Source organism: Cnephaeus nilssonii (assembly GCF_951640355.1).
Source record: "Cnephaeus nilssonii genome assembly, chromosome: 2".
Classification (NCBI taxonomy): domain Eukaryota; kingdom Metazoa; phylum Chordata; class Mammalia; order Chiroptera; family Vespertilionidae; genus Cnephaeus; species Cnephaeus nilssonii.
In genome coordinates this window covers 65233758-65260128 of record NC_137073.1, presented here as the reverse complement: position 1 = coordinate 65260128, position 26371 = coordinate 65233758, and the positions used below count along the sequence as shown (strand labels likewise).

Below are 26371 nucleotides of genomic sequence, written 5' to 3'. Positions count from 1 at the left end.
CACGTGCCTAGGTTGCAGCCAGATCCCTAGTAGAGGGTGTGTAGGAGGCAGCCGATCAATGATTCTCTCTCATCATTGATATTTCTATCTCTCCCTCCCTCTCCCTCTCTGAAATCAATAAAAATATATTTATTTTAAAATTTAAAAAAAGACACATCACTGGTAAACCAGGAGAATTTACCTTGAGAGTCTATCACCAGATAGATGGCTAATGGAGTTGAGTCCATTTTAGTCACTCAATTGGAGTCTACTCATCATGGTGTTTGCTAATTGAAGGCCATTAACACTAGCACATCAACAAAATATGAAGTCTCCCATTAGAAGTGCTGCATGAACGTCCTGCAATATAGGATTAAATAAGCCTAGAACAGAATTTATGATATATTATGTAACAAATATGTATTTGTATTTTCCCTCCATTACAACTACCTACCTCCAGAGGCTAATCTAAGAGCTTGCTAATAGGATATAGCTTCTTTAGAAAGTAGACTTTGTTGGCTTAAAACAAAGGTTAATAGAAAGATCTTAGCTAACAAATCCCAAACTATCAAAGCTTACCAGGACATCAAACAGCAATATACTAGACAAGTTTAGTAAGAAATAGGTATTTTCTTACATCATGAAATGCCACTGCATGACAAATACACCTACAACACATTTTGTGATCAAGACATGGAAGGCATTTCATCAGTAGATTGATAAAAAAAAATAATAATTTCTAAGTCTATTTGTTGCCTTAGATATTGTACTACTATAAACATTTATTTCATATTCAAAATTAAATTTTAATATGATGAACAATTAACTTGCTTTCTAGATAACTATTGAAATATCACCACTGTTATATTACTTCCTAATAATTTTTTTTGTTAAATTTCTCATTGATAACTCTTTGTGTAATACTCTAGGAGGTTCACAACATTTAAAGGGCCTCATATTATTGTACCTTACACATTTAAAACAAGAAATCTTAAGGAAAGATCACTGGAATAAACAACTCAACTTTCTTCCTGGAGAGCTCATAACACCAGGAACTGGATTATTAGTGAAAGACCAGTATAGATATAACTTCTCTATTATCTATTTCCCATAACTATTTGTTTCCCCCTAACATAAACTACTACAGGCAGAAGAACCTACCAACATCTGCAGTGTCTGTCTCTTCTGTTTCCTGGTAAATCACAGAATGATCCCTTATACAGGTAAAACAGTCTTAAATGATTTCTGTGGCTTATAATTTTCTATTTGCATGGTTAAGTTTAATTGAATGATAATTATCTTAACAGATCAAAATTCCAAAACTTAAATCTTTCACTTTGTCAAGAAATTAAATGATTCAAATTATATTCAACTAGAAGCCCGGTGCATGAAATTCATGCACGGCGGGGGGTTGTCCCTCAGCCCAGCCTGTACCCTCTCCAATCTGGGACTCCTGGAGGGCAGTCGGACATCCCTCTCACAATCCAGGACTGCTGGCTCCCAACTGCTTGCCTGCCTGCCTTCCTGATTGCCCCTAACCGATTCTGCCTGCCAGCCTAATCACCCCCTAACCACTCTGCTGCCAGCCTGGTTGATGCTTAACTGCTCCCCTGCCAGCCTGTTTGCCCCCAACTTCCCTCCTCTGCCAGCCTGGTCACCCCTAACTGCCCTCTCCTGCAGGGTTGATTACCTCCAACTGCCCTCCCTTGCAGGCCTGGTCCCTCTCAACTGCCCTCCCTTGCAGGCCTGGTCCCTCACAACTGCCCTCCCTTGCAGGCCGGGTGTCTCCCAACTGCCCTCTCCTGCTGGCCATCTTGTGGTGGCCATCTTGTGTCCACATGGGGGCAGGATCTTTGACCACATGGGGGCAGCTATATTGTGTGTTGCAGTGGTGATCAATCTGTATATTATTCTTTTATTAGATAGGATAGAGGCCTGGTGCACGGTTGGGGGCCAGCTGGTTTGCCCTGAAGGGTGTCACAGATAAGGGTGGGGGTTCCCTTGGGGTGTGGGGCGGCCTGAGCGAGGGGCCTGTGGTGGTTTGCAGGCCGGCCACACCCCCTGGCAACCCAAGGGGAGGCCCTGGTATCTGGAATTTATTTTCCTTCTACAATTGAAACTTTGTAGCCTGGAGCGGAGCCAAGCCTGGGGCTCTGGCAGCCATTTCTGTGGCAGGTAATTCACCTTCTACAATTGAAACTTTGTAGCCTTAAGCGGGTGAGCCCGGCCAGGGTGTGCAGAAAGCTTTGCTTCCCCTGTTGCCGCCGGCAACCCTGGCCTGCTCTCTCAAGCTCCATTCTGCCACCATTTGTTTGAATTTGTTTACCTTCTATAATTGAAACTTTGTAGCTTGAGTGGAGGCTTAGGCCTACAACGGCTGGCAGAAAGCTTGGCTTCCTTTGTTACCCGGGAAACCTTGCTCTCTGTGGCTGTAGCCATCTTGGATTGGGGTTAATTTGCATACTCACCCTGATTGGCTGGTGGGTGTGGCTTGGCTGGTGGGCATGGCTTATGTAGCGGAGTGATGGTTAATTTGCATATTACCATTTTATTAGAGAGGATTAGTTTAAGAAGGAAATATCCGTATTTGACATAACTTACATTAAGACACCAAAAATGTTATAGAACATAATACCCTAGAATAAATTGATCTATATGCACAAAACTTTCTTTCTCCAAACTGACAGACATAACTCTTAAAAAAGGAATTATGCTTACACAGAATGTCCCCCAAAATGTACAAACACGTTAACAGCTGATAGCTCAATTGATTTTTCTTTTCAGATTTAACCCATTATAATTAATAGTTATTCAAATTGTATATACATTTTGGGGGAACACCTGTACTGAGTCATCATCTTGTATGGAAACATGAAATGCTAAACTTGCAGTTGAAAAAAAGTGCTATTCTATTGCTATTTGTATTTCAATTTTGTTTCTGAAACCAGTAGCGTAAAGAGAAAAGATTTAAGAAAGATACTATTGGGGGCTAATAAATATTTGGAATCAAAATGAAACAGAAAATTTACAAAAGTTTAAAATACTAATAAAATAAACATTTTATTAATGAAAGTCTGAAAAACATGTACACCAAAACAAAAGGGACTAATGCCGAATAAAAAACCTTCAAATAATTTGTACCACGAGTCAATTTTTTAAACTTTATATATATATAAAGCTGCATTATAATTACAAAGCTATAAACTATTAGAGTGCTAACAATATTTTTTCGTACAAAGAAACTTCACAGTAGTAAAATATGAATACATAAGATGCTTATTTTTGGTCCCTTTTGGAAAAAAACAAAAACTAAGTTGGGGTGTGTGTTTTTACATGCCTCCAAGCACAAAAATAGAATATAAGATGATTACTGCAACATTCTTATTGTTTTTCCTTGTAATTCTTTAAATGTCACCAGTCATAATAGCAATGAACTCCTCTTGATTTACTGTGATAAAAAAGAAAATGTAAGTCAGAAATACAATTTTTTCAGAGAACAATACTACTATTTTGTACTAAATATCTTTAAATTTTATATTATACAAATTATTAATAAACCAAGACAGTATTTGGTTTTAATTCTTTGCTAAGAAGTTGAACATGTTTATTAAACAGAATTTCATGAATGCACAACATATAAAATGTGATAGAAAAGGTAATATTATATGTTACAAAAAAGTCCATCATCATAATATTTGTATGTACATGGAAAGAGTTTTTAAAGCTTGAAATTTTTAATTTTAGATGGTTAAACCCTATAATCTTTATTCTACTACTTCACTTAGCAAACCTTTCCTTCATAAATAAGTTAAATATATCAAACATATAAATTAGAATTCTAAAATATGATAGTATATAAGCATTAGAAAAACAGTCAAATTGATTTATTTGGTATTGTGTTTGTTGTTTTTGTTTTTTGAATTTTGATGTATTTGAAAGCCTATTTTAAAGAAAAACTAATTGAAACTAGGTCTCCATACATCAAAAATATCCAGAGAAAATTATAATTTTAAAATATACAGATTTAATCTTAACTACAAAGGTAATACTATATAGATGTAAATGCAGGAAATGATCACTGATAAAGATTGTTAGCTTATCAAAATTATAAATAAAATCCAATAAGAACCTCCAGTTTATAAAGCATAATGCATAAGAAAACAACCTAGAAATAATAGGTGATAATAGGTAATATTAATGTGATCTTATTAAATATAAATTTTAAAAAACAAATATACATACATACACATACATATTAATAGAAATCTTCAGAAAAGATTGCTTTCACTTTGTAAAATGGGTTAAGTTTACAGGTCCCAAGACTCAACATATACCTTAACAAGGCATAAGTTAGGAATGATAATTTTGATAATGATAACAAGAACATAGCTCTGACACAGAACTGTTCTGCATCTGAAAATACTGTTCTACATAGATAATCTTTTAGGCTGTTTCTAAATCTTAAATACCACAGATGGTAATATATGAAAATACACCATATAATTAAACATTTTAAAGTGCCTAGTGAATGCCAACACCATACTAGGAGTTATATACTATATCAAAATAAACACTAGGGTTCCTATTATTGAATATCTTAAAATTTAATTAAGGAAGATATTAAGTGATATAAAATTGTTAATTTTCTTAGAAGTAACAATGATATCATAGTTAGGAAAGATAATATCATTAGTAGTAGAGGCATGCTAAAATATTAGCGGGGGTCAAGTTTATGATATATTTTCAAATGATCAGAAAAATATATATGTATACACTATATAGTTAAAGCAATACAATATATTGTTAATTACTGAATCTAGGTAGAAGGCATAAAGGTGTTCGCTGTACTAGTCTAATATTTTTTCCTCTGTGTAAGAAGAACTGGAAAATTAACCAATTAAAAAAGTTGAGCATATAAGATATGTACATCAGGAATAAAAAAGTATACTGGTATCAGAAGCCATATGTACTAGTAAAACCAATTTGAATAATCATGTTAGTCACATTTTATACCTGAAACAGAGAATAAATGCTGTATAACACAAAGCATGATTATTAAAATAAAACTACATTATTAGTGTTGAAAAAAATCCATTATAATGGGAAAAATCATTACTGATGAGAAAAATGTGGGTAAAATAAATCTTGTCTTGGGCTCCAAAATAAAAATATAGAATGTGGTTTGACAGGTGGAAAAAAAGCTAAGGTAGTAGCACACCATCAGAAGCATAGTTGAAGATAGAAAGTAGTATAAAAATAAGTTATAAGGAGTGGAGAAGAATGAGCTCTCCAAAAGGTGAATAAGAACCATGAATCCATGCATTCAATATTACACATTTACAAGACACTATGACAGGTATAGAACAGAATAAAAAAACCTCTATTACTCAAAATACTTTCACTACCTTACAAATTATAGTAGTTCATTAACCTTTGCAGCTAAATGAACACATTTCAATTTTTGATGAAAGCTGTGATCCCTCTCTCCCAGTTAATATCTATCCTATCTTACATAATAAAAAGGTAATATTTAAATTACCATCACTCCGCTACGCCCATGATTGGGCCAGCGGGTGACACAGGGGGCGGGACTCGGGGTGGCTGGGGTGGTGATTGGGCCAGCAGGACGCTGAGCTCGCGTTGCCAGCGGCAACGCGAGCTCAGCGTCTGCGCCATGGCTGTGCTGCGGCACAGACAGGCCTCTGGGGCAGCGAGCCGAGCCGGCGTTTTGGAGGTTTGGAGGCGGCGGGCGGTGGGCGGGCGGCGCGGCTCCCCGGGGAGGAGTCTGGCGGCAGTTGGGCCGCAGGAGCACGTGGCGGCGGCCCCAGCCTTCCTGGGCGGGAGGCAAAGGCAAGACCCTGGCCTGAGCTCCAGCCGCAGGAGGACCACGCCCCCGCCCCGCCTCGCCCTAGGGGCCCACCAGCTGCCGACCAGCGGACAGACAGCTTACACGTGCATGATTAAATCATGCACTGGGCTTCTAGTCCTGTATAATAAAAGGCTAATATGCAAATCAACCAAACGGTGGAACGACTGGTCGCTATGGCACACACTGACCACCAGGAGGCAGACACTCAACGCAGGAGTTGCCCCCTGGTGATCAGTGTGCTCCCACAGGGGGAGCACTGCTCAGCCAGAAGCCCTGAACTGGGCTCACGGCTGGCTAGCGCAGCGGCAGTGATGGGAGCCTCTCCTGACTCTGTGGCAGCGCAAAGGATATCTGACTGATGACTTAGGTCCGCTCCCCACGGCCCTAAGCTATCAGTCGGACATCCCTGGAGGGCTCCCGACTGCAAGACGGCGCAGGCCAGGCTGAGAGACCCCCCTCCCGAGTGCACGAATTTCATGCACCAGGCCTCTAGTATGTGTGTGTGAAATTTTAAACAATTTCATTTTTATGCACCTTCATTTAAGAATCCTGATTTAGTCAATCTAGACTGAAGCATGTAAACTAAAACAGGAAATAAGAGGATGTAATTTAAGGAAAAACAACAAAATGAAAGCAGTCTTAGAATGATTTGATTATAAATCATTTTAACAGCATAACAGAGCCATGATTAAAATATTCAAAGAGTACTTATGTTTTGTTAAAGATCTAGACATTTTCTCTAAAATGTAAAATTTTAACACTCAAATTTCAAATTAAACTTCATATTATTCTAAAACCACAAACACTTAATTTTTATATTATTTAAATATAAACACCTTAAAGTATTAGAGCATTTCAAAAGTATTTTAAACTACTCCATAATTTCATACCTCAAAACAGAATACTTAAAAACAAAAGTGGAAAACTGAAGGGAAGTACCGTACTTTCCGGCATATAAGACGAATGGGCGTATAAGATTTTCCTGGGTTAAAAAGTCGTTTTATACGCCGGAAAATACGGTATATTGGACTATATTGATGGTATTAGATATAATGGATTAGATATATTGGACTACTGTATTTTCCGGCGTATAAAACGACTTTTTAACCCAGGAAAGTCTTATATGCCCAGTCGTCTTATACGCCGGAAAATACGGTACTTAAGGAAATTAAACTACCTCCTTTATTACCAGTAAACCATTCAGACAATTAAGAGAATCTGTGATGCCTTTATACAACTGGTTTTATGATCTACTCTATCAACAATATCTTATATCAGGTTACTATATCTAATAAATCTAGCATAATACCCACCTTAAAATAGGCATTTTATAAAACATTTACTGAATCAAACAATATGATACTTTATTTTCTTCTACACTGCCTTTTAAAGAAAATGTTCATAAATCAATCATTTCATAAGGTAAATCACATTACATGTTATTAAAATAAAGAAATTTGAGAAATTAAGTAGATTAAGTATCATAAGACCATTTGTCTTTGGAGAGAAAAAAACATTTTAGCATCTCAAGTGCCAATTGAATATTTTTACTAATCAATTTCTTCCTATAATAGTATGCATTTTGTAAAACCCTATAAACATAGATACCTAATTAATATTTAACTTTATAGCACAAGAGGCAATACAATGTTATAGTAAAAAGTATGTTCTTATATACATGCATTGTTGCTTTAACCGATTCTAGCTGTGGGAGTTTTTTGTTATTATTGCTTGTTTCACTTTTAATAAAGCCTAGAAGAGCAAAAAAAAAAAAGTATGTTCTTTGTCATTATGGCAATCTGAGTTTGAGTTCTAGCTCTGCCATGTATTAGCTTTATGATAATGTTGAAAAGGTTATTATTAATCTCTCAGAGCTTTAGTTTCCTTATCTATACCTGCATCTATCCTAAGCATAAACAGATTTAACACTGCATTTACTTCACAAAAGCTATTATGAAAATTAAGTGACATAATCTACCATGTAACATACTAAGCACAGAATCTAACATATATTAGCTGGTTAATATATGTTAACACTCATCAGAATTATTTACAAGACTAGAGGCCCGGTGCATGGGATTCGTGCACTGGTGGGGGGCGTGACCTGCAGGGATCAGCTTGCTCAGACGCTCATCCCAGTCAGCCAAGGGGCACTCCCACTGTGGAAACCCACTGGCCACCAGGGGACAGCTCCTGCATTGAGCATCTGCCCCCTGGTGGTCAGTGCGCATCATAGGACCTGGTTGACCAGTCATTCTGGTTATTCTGCCATTCAGTCGCTGGACTTTTATTATATAGGATGGTCCACTTCGGCTTTTTAAATGTTGCTTCCATTTTCCAAAAAAAAAAATTTACTGTAGATATGTTGGGAGAAATGGTAGAGAAAGGATTCTTTCTATATCATTACCACAGCTTTATTTATATTTCATATTATAGCTTCTTTTCCTTTAACTCCTCATTCCCCATGTTTATGATTCTGATATACTAAATAAAATATTTCATTTTTATAAAACATTTTTATTGCTCTTAAGTACTGAAGTGTAAAAAATTCATAAAGACAAAAGAATTACTAAAGTCCACAAAAAGAAGCAGCAAAGTATTATGAGCTTTACCAGTTTATCACATACATAGAAAGTAGGTTATATCTGCCTGACTGGTGTGGCTCATGGTTGAATGTCGACCTATGAACCAGGAGGTCACAGTTTGATTCCCAGTCAGGGCACATGGCCAGGTTGCGGGCTCGATCCCCAGTAGGGGGCATGCAGGAGGCAGCCAATCAATGATTCTTTCTTATCATTAATGTTTCTATCTCTCTCTCCCTCTTCCTTCCTCTCTAAAAATCAATAAAATATACTTAAATTAAAAAATAAATAAATATCAGGCCAAAAAAAGATTATATCTAAACAAAATTGTTTACAGACAAAGAATCCAAATTAAGTGATCAGATTAAAAAGGTATTATAAAAATATAACTTCCTACTTGTTCAAAAATGGGCAGATTTTTATATAGCTGCAGAGACCCATATAAATTAAAGTAGTGTCCCAATGTCAGACTAAATAGCTTAGAGCTGCAGCTCTCATGGTTTCTGCATATAAACATGCCTTTCAACAATAATTTTCTGAACTTGCTACAATAACAACAACAGGGTGGGGCAAAAGTAGGTTTACAGCTGTATGTACACAAAACAGAGTTTATTCTTTTTTTTTTAATTTTATTTCAGAGAGGAAGGGAGAGACAGAAACATCCTACATAATAAAAGCCTAATATGCAAATAGACTGATCGTAGAACGACCAGTCGCTATGACACGCACTGACCATCAGGGGGCAGACGCTCAATGCAGGAGCTGCCCCCCCCACCCCCCCACCCCCGGTGGTCAGTGCGCTCCCACAGGGGGAGTGCCGCTCAGCCAGAAGCCGGGCTCATGGCTGACGAGCGTAGCGGCGGTGGCGGGAGCTTCTCCCACCTCTGCAGCAGTGCTAAAGAGCAGTGAGCTGAGCGTAAGGAGCAGTAAGCAGGTGGGCGGTAAGGAGCGAAGGGTCCCAGACTGCAAGAGGGTGCATGCCAGGCTGGTGACGCCCCCCCAACCCCAGTGCACAAATTTCGTGCACTGGGCCTCTAGTCAATGATGAAAGGAATCATTTATCAGCTGCCTCCTGAAAGCACACAACTAGGGATCGAGCCTGCAACCCGGGCATGTGCCCTTGACCAGAACCAAACCTGGGACCCTTCAGTCTGCAGGCTGATGCTCTATCCACTGAGCCAAACCAGCTAGGGCCAGAGTTTATTCTTGTATTATTATTTATTTATTGTTGTATTATTTTTCTTGCAAACAACTGGAAACCAACTTTTTCAACCTGTATACTTAGTATGTGTTGGTTGAAAATAATGTCAAATAGCTACTATGAATTCTTCAAAGTATATTTATCATTCACAATAGTATTTACAAACATGAAAAACAGCAGTATATGCATGCACATGCAATACAATTATTCGTATGATCTACAATGATGTATATATGAATTCCCAGACCCCATATAATACCTAGGAAGACCCCACCCACATCCCAGATTGGAAACTACTGGATTAGACTAATTTAATAAGACCACGCTTTTCCCCCAGAAACAAAACAAATCTTAATAAAAGACTATGCATCAGCTGTATTTTATTTGTAATCAAATACTTGGAAAAAATGTTATTTGCCTGTTAAGTCATTTGAATAAATGATAATAGGATACCCAAGCAACACATGTATAGTGACAAAGTGGAGTAAAACAAGCAGAGAGGACTGAAGAAATGTTTTCAGGATGCATTAAAATAAATCTTCAAGCAATGAAGTACATATGTGAACTGGGAGATTCAAAAGCAGCAGCCAGAGCAATATAACAAGGGATGAAGAAATGGACACATTTCCTAAAGCAAGGTTTCACATCAAGATTCAATTTAAGAGGAAGCTTCCTAATTGATATTTCTCCTAATGTCAAATGAAGCTAATAACTGAAATCTGATTGCATGGGCCTACTCCAGTGAAAAAGAAAATCATAACTGATCTTTTGACACATTATTAAAGATTTATGAAATAGGCATACCAAGAATCTCTATGTCACTGAAGATAGTACCTTTACAGAACAGAGTTCCTTTAAAGTTAATTTAGGTAGTAAATTTTAAGTCCAAATATTAGAGTGACAGCTTAAGAAATCATTTAAATTTCCTCCAGTTTTAATCATCTTTGCTTCAAAATATAAGTAACTATATCAATATCCTTAAAAAATCTATTCTTTAAAAATAGAAGTTTTATAATACTTAAATAATATTTCCATAAATATGAGAAAACACAATAATGTATACATTTAAAGAACAATCTATAAATCTGAACTGATAGCTAGTTGCTACTGTCTCACCTCCTTATTAAAGCATGCCAATATCACCAAGGTAATATATATATATTTATGTATGTATATATACTGGGTACTATATCAACATGTATCTACTGTAACACACACTCCAGCTCAGGGCTTTAAGTCAACAAATATAAGAGCACTCATTCATTATGTTCAAGAAAATGCAGGAGAACATAAAGATGAGTAAAGACAAAAAAGAAAGGAAAACAAGCTTACACTTAATGCTAGGCACCATCAACTATCTTCATTTAATATTCACATCAATGCTATAAGGTATTACCATTCTCATGTCTACTAGTATAAATGGGAAAACTGAGATTCAGACAATGTTGAAAACCTGCACAAAATTACAAAGCAACTAAGTAAAGGGTAGAGATTCAATTCAAATGCAGGTCTGTATGATTCCAAAACCTCAGGCCTTTCACACTATATGATTCCATACTGTTCTTAAGGGGCTTACAACACAAGTGGAGCTATACACATGTATATAACTAACAGAAGGCAGTGTATAAAGTGTCAAAATAGTTTGTTCCTCTAAATGCTATGGGCCCCCAATGAAAGTATCATTAACTTAGACAAAGCCCACTGGGAGAGGATTTTGAGAAAAGGATAGAGTTTAAAATGTTCCTGAGAAAACAACTAACATTTTAGCAGACAGAAATTAGCAATTAGAATATTCCTGGACAGTGGTCGGCAAACTGTGGCTCGTGAGCCACATGCGGCTCGCAAGCCGCAGTTTGCCGACCACTGTTCTAGGATTAAGGAATGGCATGATAAAAGGCACAGAATAAAAAGTATTTTCAAGATAGAATGTATTTTGTCAAAGTATGTATGGGAGGTGAGGGTTAACCATTTGTACACCATAAGCGTCTACAGATGCAAAGCATCAGACCTTTTTTAGTTAAATTCAAAATATCGTGGCAGTTAACTGGTTAAAATAGAAAAGTGGAAGACTACAGTGGGAAATAAAACTAGATACTTAAGGTAAGACAGATCATAGAAGGCTTTGAACTTTACTCTGTAGGCACCGAGGAATCACTCTAAGTGTATGAATAAAGAAATTACATTATCAAACCTGTACTTTAGAAAAACAATGGTATCAATAGATTGAATTAAGAAGAAAGTAGAGGCTTATAGGCATGTAGGGCAATTAGGAGACTACAATAGTCAACAAAGTCAGTGAGGGCAGGGACTACCATCTGCCATTTTCATTGTGTAGCACCAATCAGCACATACAGCACTGTAACCAGCAGGCATCCAAGAAAATAACAAAGCTATGATAACATTCCTACAAAAAAATTAGGGCTGAACTAGGACACCAGCAGTAAACAAAGATATAAAACAGCCAAAGGGGTTGTTTGAAGGACAGAATCAATAAAATAGTAAAGTTTAGAAGTGTATGGAGGTTGAGGAAGAAGGCATTAAAGGCTGAAATTTTACTAAGTGACTGAAATTTTGATATATCATCCACAAAGAAAAGTAAATACATTTTTTAAGTGTGGAACCTCATCTTACAATCTATATAGTTGGTTTCAAAGGTCTGCTTCATTCTAAATTGAATTTGTAAAGTATTTATATAGACAAGCCCATTACAGGATGAACAAAAATTACAAGTTTGCAAAGGGTCTTGAAAATCATTTGTTTTTGAAAAACTTACTAGATGTATATATCAGGACTACTTGATCTATGTTTTACTCAAACTTACTTTCTCCATCACCATCTTTATCAAATTCTTCTATCATAGCCCGAAGTTCTTCATCACTCATGTTTTCACCCAATTCTCTGGCAACACGTCGCAAATTCCTCAAGCTTATTTTACCTGAATCATCATCATCAAATAGTTTAAATGCCTTCAATATTTCTTCATGTGGATCTCTTTCCAATATCCAGTCTGTCACTAGAGTTAAAAAAAAAAATAGAAGATAAAAAAATAAACCTTAATAATCACAAAGGCATTCCTTTGTTATATCAACTAAGTACCAAATGAGAAATAAATCTGTCAACATTTACTAGTAGCTTATAAATAAAATGCTATATCAGAGCCCAAAAAGCCAGATAAACCTGAAATTAGAAAAATCAAATCCATATTTTTAAATGTAAGCTTTATAATATCAATAATTCATCCTATTATAAAAGCAAAATTATTTACATTGCACAGATGCAAAATAAAAAGTATTATATTTATACCATATTTATCTAAGGCAGGGGTCCTCAAACTTTTTAAACAGGGGGCCAGTTCACTGTACCTCAGACCGTTGGAGGGCCGGACTATAGTTTAAAAAAAACTATGAGCAAATTCCTATGCACACTGCACATATCTTATTTTGAAGTAAAAAAACAAAATGGCAAAAACACCTGCATGTGGCCCGCGGGCCGTAGTTTGAGGACACCTGATCTAAGGTTTACTATTATCAAGAACTGTTGTAGGCTCCACTGATATCAAGCACATTAGTCTAGGAGTTAGTAACCTAGTTGGATAGATGTTATACCAACAAACAATTGAAACTAACTAGATAGCCTGGCTGGTTTGGCTCAGTGGTTGAGCTTAGATCCATGAACCAGGAGGTCACAGTTCGATTTCCAGTCAGGGCACATGCCCAGGTTGTGGGCTCAATCCCCAGTAGGGGGAGTGCAGGAGGCAGCTGATGGATGATTCTCATCATTGATGTTTCTCTCTCCCTCTCCCTTCCTCTCTCTGAAATCAATAAAAACATATTTTAAAAAACCTAACTAGATAAAAGATGTTTGCTGGCTAAACTTAATAGTAACATAAATTGCTCCTCAAATTTAATCTAACTTAAAAACAAAAAAATTGACAAATAAAATGCACTGCCATCATTGATATAGACACAATCTCAGACAGCAGATGAAAATCTCACTGATACTTTCATGATTACAAGAATCTCTTCATTTTCCAAAATATGAGAAGTAGTTACTAAAAGAATTAAATCTGATTGCAATAACACAGCCAGGAAAAAAATAAAAGGTCTGGAAAAGATATCTCATGCATTTTGTTTAGCAAAATAATAACTTCAGACAAGTAAGTAAAATTAAGGGAATAATTTCAGACCTTGATAGCTGAGAGTATAAATGTATTTTAATATACTAAATGTAATAATATATAATAATATAGTTTACTCAACATTTTCAATATTACCAGTCTTAATAGCCACAATAAAGAAGCTGTAGCATATAGGTAAAAATCTGAAAATATCTAAGTAAACATCTCTGAAGTAATTCTGCAAGCTAGTCTATCACTACAACAAAAGGTATTTATGACTCTCGCTGTGCCATTCAAAATAAATCAATCCTGCCCAGCTTGTGTGGCTCAGGAGTTGAGTGTTTACCCAGGAACCAAGAGATCACCGGTTCAATTCCCGGTCAGGGCACATGCCCAGTTTGTGGGCTCAATACCCTGTGGGGTGCATGCAGGAGGCAGCCAATCGATGACGCTCCTCTCTCTCATTGATGTTTCTATCTATCCCTCTCCCTTCCTCTCTCTAAAAATCATTAAAAACATTTATAAATAAATAAATCCTACTAAAGTTTATGAAAGCATTAAAAACTTGCAAATGCTTGTAGATGGAAAGTATAAGAATGTTTAATGCATCCAAAAGGAAAAATACAATTTAAGTCCCCAATATTTTATTGTTTTGCTGCTATTTCATTTAACATTCAAGATGTTAAATCTTCTACACATATATTCAATAGTTTTTTTTCTCCTAGCCATTAATTTTACCCACAGTCTTCCAAGTAACTAATTGAAGTATATTATTATAAGTATGCAAATCATCAAAGCTCATAAATATTCAGTCAAAAGGAGCTGGCATATATACAGCCATAACACCAAAATAAAATACCACACTTAACTCTATGGCTCATACTCAACTTATTTTGAATTTAGTCCCAACAAAAAAGCAGGACAAGGGGAAAAAAAAGTGTTAAGAAATTTTCTTCACCAATTAAATAATTTTACATGACAGGTGAACCAAAAAAGCAGCTTGCCGAAAGTATTAATGTACTTAAAGAAGCAACAGGGTGATCTGGGGAACAGATGGGGCTCCAAAATATATAAATTCTTATCCCACTGGTGCTTTAATTGTGTTAGTTACTTCAGACTTATGTGTATATATAATCTTTTATCAATACATTGCCTTAGAATGCAACTTTTCTTGGGAACTATAAATATCCATCATTCTGAACAGCTACAACAGTAAACTTTATGGTGACTCTCCTCCATGCCTTCATGTTCTATTTCTGTCCTACAAAGTATAATTTAATTATAAGAAAGACATTGTCTTTCAATGAAAATAAGTCAACTGACACGCAGGCAGTTAAGGTGGGTTCAATATATTTCACAAATTTCTGTCCAGGTAACTCTTTTTTCAAATTATTTAATTACTAGAGGCCCAATGCACAAAGATTCATGCAAGAATAGGCCTTTCTTCCCCCGGCTGCCAGCACCAGTTTCCCTCCAGTACCCAGGATGGTACCCAGGACCTGGGCTGCTTTGCTCTGGCTGCTGCCAGGTATCAGGGAACCGGGCTGCTTCACTCTGGCCACTGCTACCACCCACCAGGGACGTGCTCCGAGCCATGCCGCTCAGAGCACGCCCTCACCCCTAGTGTGTGTGTGTGTGTGTGTGTGTGTGTGTCTGCTGGGGTGGGGGCAGCACGCAGTCCCCTCCCGCCCATCTGCACATGCAGCGCCTCCTGAGCAGTAGTGATGCAGCCTCCTCAAGCCAGTCGTGATGTCAGGCTAATTTGCATACTGCCTGTTTATTTATATATATATAGATAGATACTATTAGAAATGTACTTCCTCAAAATATTTAGACCTTACTGACTTTTGGAAGGCTCTATCCAAAAATACCAGTTACTATAAACTCAACTTTGTGGAGTCCAAACTCTTCCCACTATCACCAAGATAGCTGTCAATGACCACTCCCAAAAGAATGAGAGCATTGTTAATAGTTTCCCATATTTGAAAACACTGAACATTTTCAATCCCATAAATCCAATCAGTGATCAAACCTTATAGTTCTGAGGATGCTACCTTTTTTACTCTTAAATGTATCCCTTTTCATTCTCACCACCTTCAACATAAAACATATATTATTTTCTGCCTGCAATCTCTGTTCCCTCCAACCCATCTTTAATACTCTAAACAGAGTTATCTTTCTGAAACATATCTACTCTTCTTTAAAAATTGACAATGGGCTTCTGCTGACAAAAATCCAAACTCTACATGTTATGCAAGACTTTACCTATCTGGCCCAATCTTACCTTTTTAGCCATTTCCCTATCCTCTAGAGCAGGGAAGTACCTAAAGTTTCCCAAACATGCTATATTTCTGGGGCCACTCTTTGTTTTGTCTGCCTGAATGCCTTCCTCTACTGCATCGTCAATCGTCTCCTTATTCACATTCTCAGCAGCCTAAATTAAAAATTCCCTCTGCAAAATCTTTAGTTGCTCTGATCAGAAATTGACAAATCTTTCCTGTTAAAGGCCAGGCAGTAAATATTAGGGGTTGGGGACGGGGAGGAAGTATAAGATCTGTCTAAACTCTTCACTCTGCCATGATGGCACAAAAGCATAAAACAATAGAGGTGGCAGTATTCAGGCAGCAGCTGAATTTGGCCCAAGGGCTGTATAGTTTGGCAATTCCTGCCCTAGACAAAATTCACCACATAGTTTCTGGTCACCTACATTTAAATTGTAAGCTCCTTGAAAGAAGAACCTCTTAATAACTTAATTCCCTTCCTCACCCCAGCACAGTACCGAGTGCCAAAAAAATAAAAATAACCCAGCAAATATTTATTAAATAAGCAAAACAAAAACAATAATATTCTATTATATATAGCCAATGATATAATAAGTAGTACATGCCAAAAAACAGATGGAGCACAAACATCTGACTTATCTTGTGTGGGGCACGGCTACAGTGTTTGGACAGGTTCAAGCCTTGGACTGATGAGAGGGCACAGTCCTCTCACTGCCACGTGCAAGTCCCAGCTTGGAGGGCAGAGCCTTCCCAGCCAATTATAGCCAACAGCTGTAGTTGTAAGCTTGAACCTATGGTCCAAACACGTGGCCCCATGTGCCTAAGTGATATAGGCTGCAAGTAAACAAAGCTTGATCAGGTGCATGTAATTGAGTAGGATTGAAACCCATGAGAATGCTGTAAACATCTTGACCACGCCCTTACTTTGCCTCATGGAATCTGCTATAAAATAAATACACGGCTTGTAGTCCGTGGTACTGTCTCCCCATCAGGAAAGCAGCGTCTCACGGAGACCCAGCCTTCATTCTCTTGTCTGTCTTTTCTAAGCCTTTCAGCCGCCCCCACTCAGGTTCACCCTTGGCCGTGCTGGCGTGGCACAATCTTGGTCTTACTTTAAAGCAGCAATTCCTACGACACCTATGTTACTCACTAGCCTCAGGCTGTCCAGATTCGAAACTTATCAAATACATTTTAATATTTTTTCCTAGCAATGGGAAGAATCCAGTTAACTGTCAAGACTTCATCCAGAAATATTGTAAATCAATATCCTCAGACAGCTAATAGATGTACATAAAACTAAGACTCAAATTTCTGATTTGGAGTTATTTGTCCCAAAGTATAAAACATATATTCATCTGTGGTCAGTCATTCTTCAAAAATAAAAACAGCCCTAGCTATTTTGGCTCAGTGGATAGAATGTCGGCCTGTGGACTGAAGGGTCCCAGATTGGATTCTGGTCAAGGGCACATACCTCAGTTGCAGACTCCATCCCCGGCCCTAGTAGGGGCTCGTGTGGGAGGCTACCAATCGATGTGTTTCTCTCACACTGATGTTTCTCTCTCTGTGACTCTCACCCTTTCTTCCACTCTCTCTAAAAATCAACTGATTTGTGAGGATTAACAAAAACAAAAATAATAAACTAATAGGGAGAATACATAGTTCTTGCCTGAATGACACTCAAACAATAATAAGTGTTTGACAGCTGGTATTCTCAATAGGTAGCCTGAGGATAGCTAACATATGTGCTTAGTCATGGCCTTTTATTCTAGATGGAGTCCAGTATTTCTGCTCTACTAGTAACATAGAAAAGATGGAGGGTCAAAAAAAAAGTGGAGATGGCATGGGACTTTTGCTTCAGTGGCTAATAAAATCACAATTTAAATATATTCACTTTAGATGAAATACTGTGTTTAATAAAATTATGAATGAGAATACATTACTTAAAATAGCTATAAATATGAAAAAAAGATAATCACAACAGTATAAATATATGCTGTAGAAGACTTTTTATGTTCCACTGATGCAATGATTATTTCTAGCCATTATAACAAATGAAACAAAAACTATTTTTAAAATTATAATGACAACAAATAATTAATAGCACTTACTATATGCTAGACCCTTTCCTAAGGACCTTACATATTATTAACTCACTTATTCCTCATGATAACCCTGTGAAGTAACACAACTATCCCCACTGTACAGCTGAAAATGAGGCAGAGAGAAGTAGAATGCCCAAGTAACACAGCTAGTAAGTGGCAAAACCAAGACTTGAAGGCAGGCAATCTGGTTGCAAATTGTCCATGCTAAACTACTACAATATACCAAATGTACCTGAATTACAGCTCTTTCCTAATATCTTTTCCACTATATCCTAAGCCTTATTTCTATAAATAAACCATCCTAGACTAAAATCATAAACTCCAGGAGAGCTTCAATATTAGGAGAACAGAGATGGCTTTCTCCTTCTTCTCAAGTAAATAATTCTACAATTTAGAGGGGAAAAAAAGAAATATGCTCCCCAAAGGGACAAAATGCCTCTCTAAACAGTCATCTGTCAGTTCGTAAGTTGAGGACCTTTTGTGCTGTGCTTTCTTTCTCTTTTAGGTTTATCCTTTAACTTTTCTCTTCTTCACTTTTGGTTTGAATTTTCAGATTAAATAAAAATTATATAATGATATGAGTCTATTTTTCCGTATGTACTAATTGTCATTTCTTTTTGATTCTCATACTGATTCTTGCTAAATAAAATAAAGGGTTTGATTGTGAGCGTAATTGAATTTGTTCCTAAATTTTAAAAATAACTAAAATAACTATACGATATGCTTATGTTATGACCCATATAAAGCGCTACCATTGGTGTAGAAAATTAATTTAATGAAAACAAATGTAAATTTCTATACATTCTATGTATAAAACTCTAGGCAATATAAGATGTAATATATATATATTAGAATATCCTATATAATAAAAGTGTAAAATGCTAACTGTCCGACCTATCAGTTGACCATTGGGTCAATCGCTCAACCAGTCACTATGAGGTGCACTGACCACCAGGGGGCAGACGCTCCAACCCATAGGTTAGCTTGCTGCTGGGGTCCAGCCGATAAGGACTGGGTGAGAGGGCCCTCCCGCAGCCCCTCCCGCAGCCCCTCCCTGGAGCCCTCCCGCAGCCCCTCCCTGGCTGGCCCCAATCAGCCCTGATCACCGGCCAGGCCGAGGGACCCCACCCGTGCATGAATTCATGCACCGGGCCTCTAGTATATATATATATATATATATATATATATATATATATACACATATATGTGTGTGTGTATATATATGTATATACACACACACATATATGTGTACAGTAGAATAAAGGATTCCTGTGTGTGTGTGTGTGTGTGTGTGTGTGTGTGTATATAGGGGGTATATATATATATACACACATATGTATGTGTATATATATATGTACGTGTGTGTATATATATGTATATACTATAAATAATTCTCTAAAATCGTCTATACAAAAGTTTAACCATATTAAGCCCATGACACATTATCTTCAGTTGGTTGTTCTAAAATATTTTCTCCTGCTTCCAGTTTCCCTTATTACAATCCTCTCCCCACTGGCAACTTTAAACAGATGACTTTATTCACCAAGATCAAAGTCATCAAGAATATGTGGCCCCTCATAAATGGCTTTGTCAACTTGAAGGCATGCACTTTTTCTACAGTCAAAGATTCCAGCTGCTACAGGTTTCCTCTTCTCCCACATTGCCAACAAAAATCACATACTAAATGGTCTTGGGAAATCTTTTACAAACAAAACGATACCAAATTTTCTATTTTACTGTGAGAAAATTTTTGATCACCCTTTTAGTTTTGTCATAAACACACATTACTTAGACATTTTTCCATAAAATAACTACATAAAACCTTGGTTAGAATCTCCAGAACAAAACAAAATCAAAATGATAAATCACACAGCAAAGCTATAAATCTGTTTTCTTTGAAAATCAACATAAAGAGTACCCCAAAAAACCCTGCAAGAGTCACATATACAGCAATGTTCATTAATAAAATCTATAACTCTGAGAATTAAAAAAAATACTGATATTAACCAGATAATTTCCTAACAACTGCTAATTACAAAGACTATTAAAATACACACCAACTTCGTTAAAATCTTCAAAGGTGATTTTCCCTGTGGCTTCTCTGTCATAATCTTTAAGAATCTTCAGTACATCAGCTTTTTTTACATCAAACCCCAAGGCTCTCATTGCCACCTTTTGGATTAAAAGGGAAAAGCAAATTTTAAAGCATTCCTTCAAAAAAAAAAAAAAAGTGATTTCTTAAATAAATTTTTGCAACTTAAGGAATGATGACACAATAATAAAACATATAATTCTTTTGCATGTTTTATGACTCTAAAATAGTAAAGAGATAGTTTTTCTTCACTATGAAATTGAATGGCAATTTGTTAACTTTATATATCTTTTTTTATATGACAAACCAATCAATGAGTGTTTATGGAATGTACTATACAATGTACTGACATAGTGCACAGATATAACAAGTTCTTTGTTCTCAAAGGATTAACAACCAAAATGAAAAAAAGGGCATAGCATAAATATTAAAAAGATATACACTAAAAACAAAAAGTTATACATTATAAGAGATAAAACACAATGAAGTAAGAATTACAATCAGACCCTACATGATTAGTTACCAGATAGTGCATGACCCCAAGTTTAGGGAAAGATCTTATTACTATACTAGAGGCCCAGTGCACAAATTGTTGCACTGGTGGGGTCCGGCCGGCCCGGCCCCAATCGGCAGATCAGGGCCAGGCCTGTCAGGAGGAGGAAACAGCGGGAGGTTGGCCAGCCGGCCCACTTTGATCAGGCCCCAATCAGGGCCAGGCCGGCTGGTGGGAGGGGCCACAGGCGATTGGCTGGCGGGCCCTGCCCCCAATTGGGTTGGGGGGGCCCATTGGGGGCAGGGCTGGCTGTGGGGAGGGGCTGTGGGCCAGCCGGTCCCACCCCTGAATGGAGTGGGGGGGGCTGATTGGGGGTCAGTGGCCGGGGAAGGGTCCGTGGGAGGTTGGCCAGCTGCCCCATTCTCGATGGGGTGGGAGAGGCTGATCAGGGGTGGGGCTGGTCAGGGAGAGGGGCTGAAGACCGATTGGTGTGGTGGGGACTCATCGGGGGTGGGGCCAGCGGGGGGGAGGGCCATGGGAGGTCGGCCGGCTGGCCCCACCCCTGGATCAGGCCAGTTCTCTGGCTGCAGTGGGCTGTCACAGCAACCGGTCCTTCCAGTCGTTACAGTGTTATGGTCACTGGCTTTTTATATATGTAGATAGACTAGAGGCCCAGTGCACGGATTCATGCGATGGGGTCCCTCTCACAATCCGGGACCCCTTGGGGGATGTCAGAGAGCCGGTTTTGGCCTGATCAGCCAGGCCAAGGGACCCCACAGGTGCACAAAGTATGCATATAAGATCTTTGGTTAATCTCTTCCTGCCCTACTCCCTCCCCCCTTCTCTCTGAGATTCATCAGTCTGTTCCATGTTTCCATGCCTGTGGTTTCCGCTCCTGTGTTGAGCGTCTGCCCCCTGGTGGTCAGTGCGTGTCACAGCTACCAGATGGTTGGCCAGTCAGCAGGTTGCTAAGGCTTTTATATATATAAATAAAGGAAGGAGAGACATGTTACTGGTTAAAACTTGGAGGGATTCAAGTTGTTCCTTGATATATGGATTAAGTAGAACAGAAAGATATTTAGAAAAGGATTACTGGTATTAAGACACCAAAATAAAGAATAAGGTTAAGAACAGTGAACAGAGCAGCTTATCTTATCTGAATGGGAAGCGCTCAGGTGGAAAAAGGAGTTAGCAAATGAGAAACATAGGTGGTAATAAAAGTGTGGAGAACATTCACTAAAAATCAAAGGAGCCGAAACCGGTTTGACTCAGTGGATAGAGCGTCGGCCTGCGGACGGGGGTCCCGGGTTCAATTCCGGTCAATGGCGTGTACCTTGGTTGCAGGCACATCCCCAGTGGGGGGTATACAGGAGGCGGCTGATCGATGTTTCTCTCTCATCGATGTTTCTAACTTTCTATCCCTCTCCCTTCCTCTCTGTAAAAAATCAATAAAATATATATATTTTTTAAAAATCAAAGGAATCTGAACTTTACGCAGTGTATAATAAGGAGCCACCAAAGGTTTATAAGCATTGAACAATATGGGGAAAGGATTTGAGAAAGATGAATCTACAAGGTAAACTAAAAATGAAAAAACCACTTAGAAAATTCCAGATATGAAATAAGATTCTCAAACCAAGATAATAACAATGGCAACAAATGAAAGAGACATTATAAAGGAAAAACAGATAAAAGCTAGGTAACTAAAACAAACAACAGCAACAAAAAATAAATGTGCTAAAAAGAGCCAAAGAGCTACAAAAAAGCCACCTTTCTCATTGTGTTGAGTGTCAGATCCATATTGCCTTAAACACCAATCTCCCCTTGTATCATTATAAATAATCCCAGGCCTTAAAGTTGACATTTCCCCCCATTAATAGAGTGTCAGTATCACACATCAATTATGTTGTTTGTACCAGAGAAAATAAGTTGAGACTGTGTTTATGAACATATTCAAATTAAAAGACAAATAACATTCCCTCAATTGAAAAAAGGATGAGTGGCCAAAAAATATAGTAAGAACTGTTTAAATCCTGTAGTTTGAAAAATTTTAATCATGTAAATGAAAAATAAGCCCCCCCCCCATAGGAATGTATTTTTACATTTAAAATACTATTCATTTTACCAGGTGAAAAGGAGTTTCTAAAAAGATGTTAGTACTATTTAATTTTATTGTAGCATTTAACTGTGAAGTGTTTAAAATGGTTTCCTATTTCTAAAACCAGTTTAGTTAAAATACTTATTTAGAAATGTATTTTTAGCCAACTGTCAAAAATGCAAATCATTTTAACAGAAAAAATATACTATGTTTTAAAGTCTATCATTACCTTTAATTCATGATAATCTATTGCTTCATCTTTGTCCGTGTCAAATAGTTCAAAAGCATCTTTAATTTCTTGTTTCTGTTCTTCAGAGAGTTCTCTTCTTTTTTTCCTCTTTGTTTTGTCTACAAGTTCACTTCTATAAAATGAAAACAGTCTATTTAATCCACTTAATTCCTATTCTCCTATGCCTCTAGATGATTAAAATAAGATTTCAAAAATGCAACCATAAACCTTAGCCAGCGAATAATTTTCTAAATTTCTTAAAAGGATATATTTTGAGAAAAAATTTTCCTTATATGAGTAAAAGCCCTACTTATTACAGAGCTGAAGCTGCTATAAATTTGCACTTCCCAAAACAGAAATGTTACAGGTTATTTAAAAAAAAAAAAAAAGCCGAAACCGGTTTGGCTCAGTGGATAGAGCGTCGGTCTACGGACTGAAGGGTCCCGGGTTCGATTCCGGTCAAGGGCATGTACATTGGTTGCGGGCACGTCCCCAGTGGGGGATGTGCAGGAGGCAGCTGGTCGATGTTTCTCATCGATGTTTCTAGCTTTCTATCCCTCTCCCTTCCTCTCTGTAAAAAATCAATAAAATATATTAAAAAAATAAATAAAATAAAATGAGGACCTAGCTTTGTATTTATTCCACTAATATTACTGTGGAAGAAGCCAGAACTGTGAATAAGAAACATTACTTCATGTCAGAAACCCCAACAAAAAAAACAAAGCATCCATACTTATTATTTACATCAATCTACAATATAAAATATTTTTAAAAGGAAATTAAATTCGTAATTAACTCTCACTATATATCTGATTTACTTTTGAGTGTTTTATAAATAAGTTACCAAAATTACTACCAAAAACATAATTTTTCAATTAACTTACAAAGTACTTTGTACTGCACATTAGAAATGTTTTTAGATTACATATTTCCAACAGTTTGGCACTTCATAATTTCTTTGGTCGGTATTAACAAATCAGCCAAAATACTGAGTCCAAACAGGTCACAATTATCAAACGCCTAAAAAAGTATCTATTTGTGCCAATTCTGTATAATGTGAAGTCAATGGTCTTATCAATCTCAACATGTAAACTTAGATTTAATTCCTCACAAACTCTGGAAAAACGTTTTTTAAGGAAATTTATTTTAAAGGCTAGAAATGTCTTAAGAGATGCTGATCCAAGTGTTCCCGATTTTCCAGTGGGACTTCCAACACTTGTATAAATGTTGAAACAGAAAAATTTTATAAGACCTTAAAATGTAGAACCCAGTTGGTTTTACTACAATACGCTTTCTTTCTTTTTTTTTTTTTCTTTTTTTTTTAAATATATTTTATTGATTTTTTACAGAGAAGAAAGGAGAAGGACAGAGAGCTAGAAACATCGATGATAGAGAAACATCGACCAGCCGCCTCTTGCACACCCCCTACCAGGGATGTGCCCGCAACCAATGTACATGCCCTTGACCGGAATCGAACCTGGGACCTTTCAGTCCGCAGACCGATGCTCTATCCACTGAGCCAAACCGGTTTCGGCACAATACGCTTTCTATTTGCATTTGAAGTTTTGTTCTCTAAAAATCTACCCCCAAAAAAGACGGGGGGTGGGGGGAGGAGGCGGTAAGAGAAGGCTGGAAAGTGACCAGGTGAAGCCGCGATGGTTCACGGGAGGCTTCACGAAAGCCTGTCCATCCCCGCGGTCCGGCATCCTCTTCGCACGGTTCCCAATGGCCAAGTGCAGAACCGACCAAACTGACCCGACCCAAGGGAACCACAATTGCCCTTGAGCGGAACACAGCACCTTTTCAAAAATGGTGTTAACTACATCCTTATTCCTAAAGTAACCTATCTGGGTGAGGCTGGGGGAGCGGGCAACAGAGGATTAGAGGTCCAATGAGAGGTAGAGACACTCAAGAAATTTAGGGAACGTGGGTCTCCAGGTGCACGGTCCGGCAGGACCCCAGGTGACCGGCATGGAGATTGGTGTTCTTTCCAAAATTTACAGTAGGCACGTCATGAGCCGCGCCGCGGCGGTGGGGGCCGGAAACCGGGGAGGAGGAACTGAATCAAGGGATGCTCCACGGCCCGACTTCCCGCGGAAACAACGCGGAAGAAACCTCGCGCGACTTCACCGCCTCCGTGCCAAGAATACGGCCCATCCTTCCGGCGGTTCAAAGCCCAACGCGAGGGTAGGTATGACTACCTCCGCAGAAATGCACGGGACGCACCCGGGGTGAGGGGTCCGGCCCGGAGGGTGGGCCGAGCTTCCTTTTTCCTGGACCCCAGTGCATCCCTTCCTCGCCTCGGCCCCCAACTGCCTCCCTTCCACACCCGCCCTGGGGCCCCGCTGCCGGGGTGTGGAGAGCATCGCCGCCGCCTCGTTACCGACCTCAGAGCTAAACTCATTTTCTCTTCGGGCAGAGACGTTCCTCTCAAGAACGACTTTAACCCCCTACTCAAGGGAGCACGACTCCCACCAGCCGCTCCACAGACACCCACAATCTCTGCGGCCTCAAGGACCGCCCACGAGATAGCCACTTCTGAGCTAGATTGGTTGGAATTGCGACTGTCCTGCCGCTGTGGCGGAAGCGTTTCTAGTCCTCTTCTCTCAGTGGGCATATTTCGCGTCAATCAAAGAAACTCTCTGCCGGTACTTGGGCCCGAAGTGTTTTCCCGGAATCCTTTGCGGAGCAGGAGTCTGCGTCCTTGCCTGGCGATTGGGCGGGTGGCGGGACCTCGCCTCGCGGGGGGGGGAAGCTCGCGGCCTGTGGGCGAGTGTGGGAGGCCGGACCCGCGCTCAGGGCGAAGGGAAGGGAGGCTGACCTCCGGATAGAAGGAGAGGGCAGCTGAGGAAAGAGCCTGCGAAACTTAGTGTCACCTTACAAACTATCCCAGTGATGCTGAGGCAGGTGCTGTGGATTATATATATTTGGATCATCACTGGGTTGCATTATCAGCCTATTGGTGAAGCTGTGCCTAACCCGCCTCTTCCTCCTTTGAAGGGATTTGTTCGCTCTTCTCCTTTATTTTCCAGTGCTGTAAGCTGCTTATATACATGGTGTATGGGGGGCCTAGCTCTCATCCATCTTCCAGACCTCCACTACCTAACCAAGTTTGGTGAAGCTCACTTGGTATTTCATATACCTGATTGTTTATCCCTCCTACTAGACAATAAGGGTGGAGTACTTAAAAGAAGAGGTAAAGATTGACAGATTTTACTGTATGAAAATGAAACATTTCTGTATGGCAAAGACCACATTAAGCGAAGTAAACAAGCACACGAATTAAAAGCACGGGGTTGAAAATAACTATGTTAAATAATGGTAGGA

The 26371-nt window shown here is 38.4% G+C and overlaps 2 protein-coding genes across 2 annotated transcripts in view; one reads left to right on the top strand and one right to left on the bottom strand.

Moving 5' to 3' along the window:
• Nucleotides 1–2982: 2982 nt before the first annotated feature.
• On the bottom strand, nucleotides 2983–25696 carry CETN3 (centrin 3). Its single transcript, XM_079794911.1, has 5 exons — nucleotides 25432–25696; nucleotides 23045–23177; nucleotides 20190–20304; nucleotides 12453–12644; nucleotides 2983–3427 (listed from the first exon to the last, which is right to left on the bottom strand). Exons 1-5 carry the CDS (start codon nucleotides 25659–25661, stop codon nucleotides 3384–3386), a joined length of 714 nt encoding a protein of 237 aa, XP_079651037.1. The 5' UTR covers nucleotides 25662–25696; the 3' UTR covers nucleotides 2983–3383.
• POLR3G (RNA polymerase III subunit G) overlaps nucleotides 24678–26371 on the top strand; it is a 69909-nt gene continuing 68215 nt past the window's right edge. The window contains exon 1 of the mRNA XM_079794933.1: nucleotides 24678–25231. The gene's annotated coding sequence lies outside the window, so the exon portion shown is untranslated. The remainder of the gene's footprint in view (nucleotides 25232–26371) is intronic.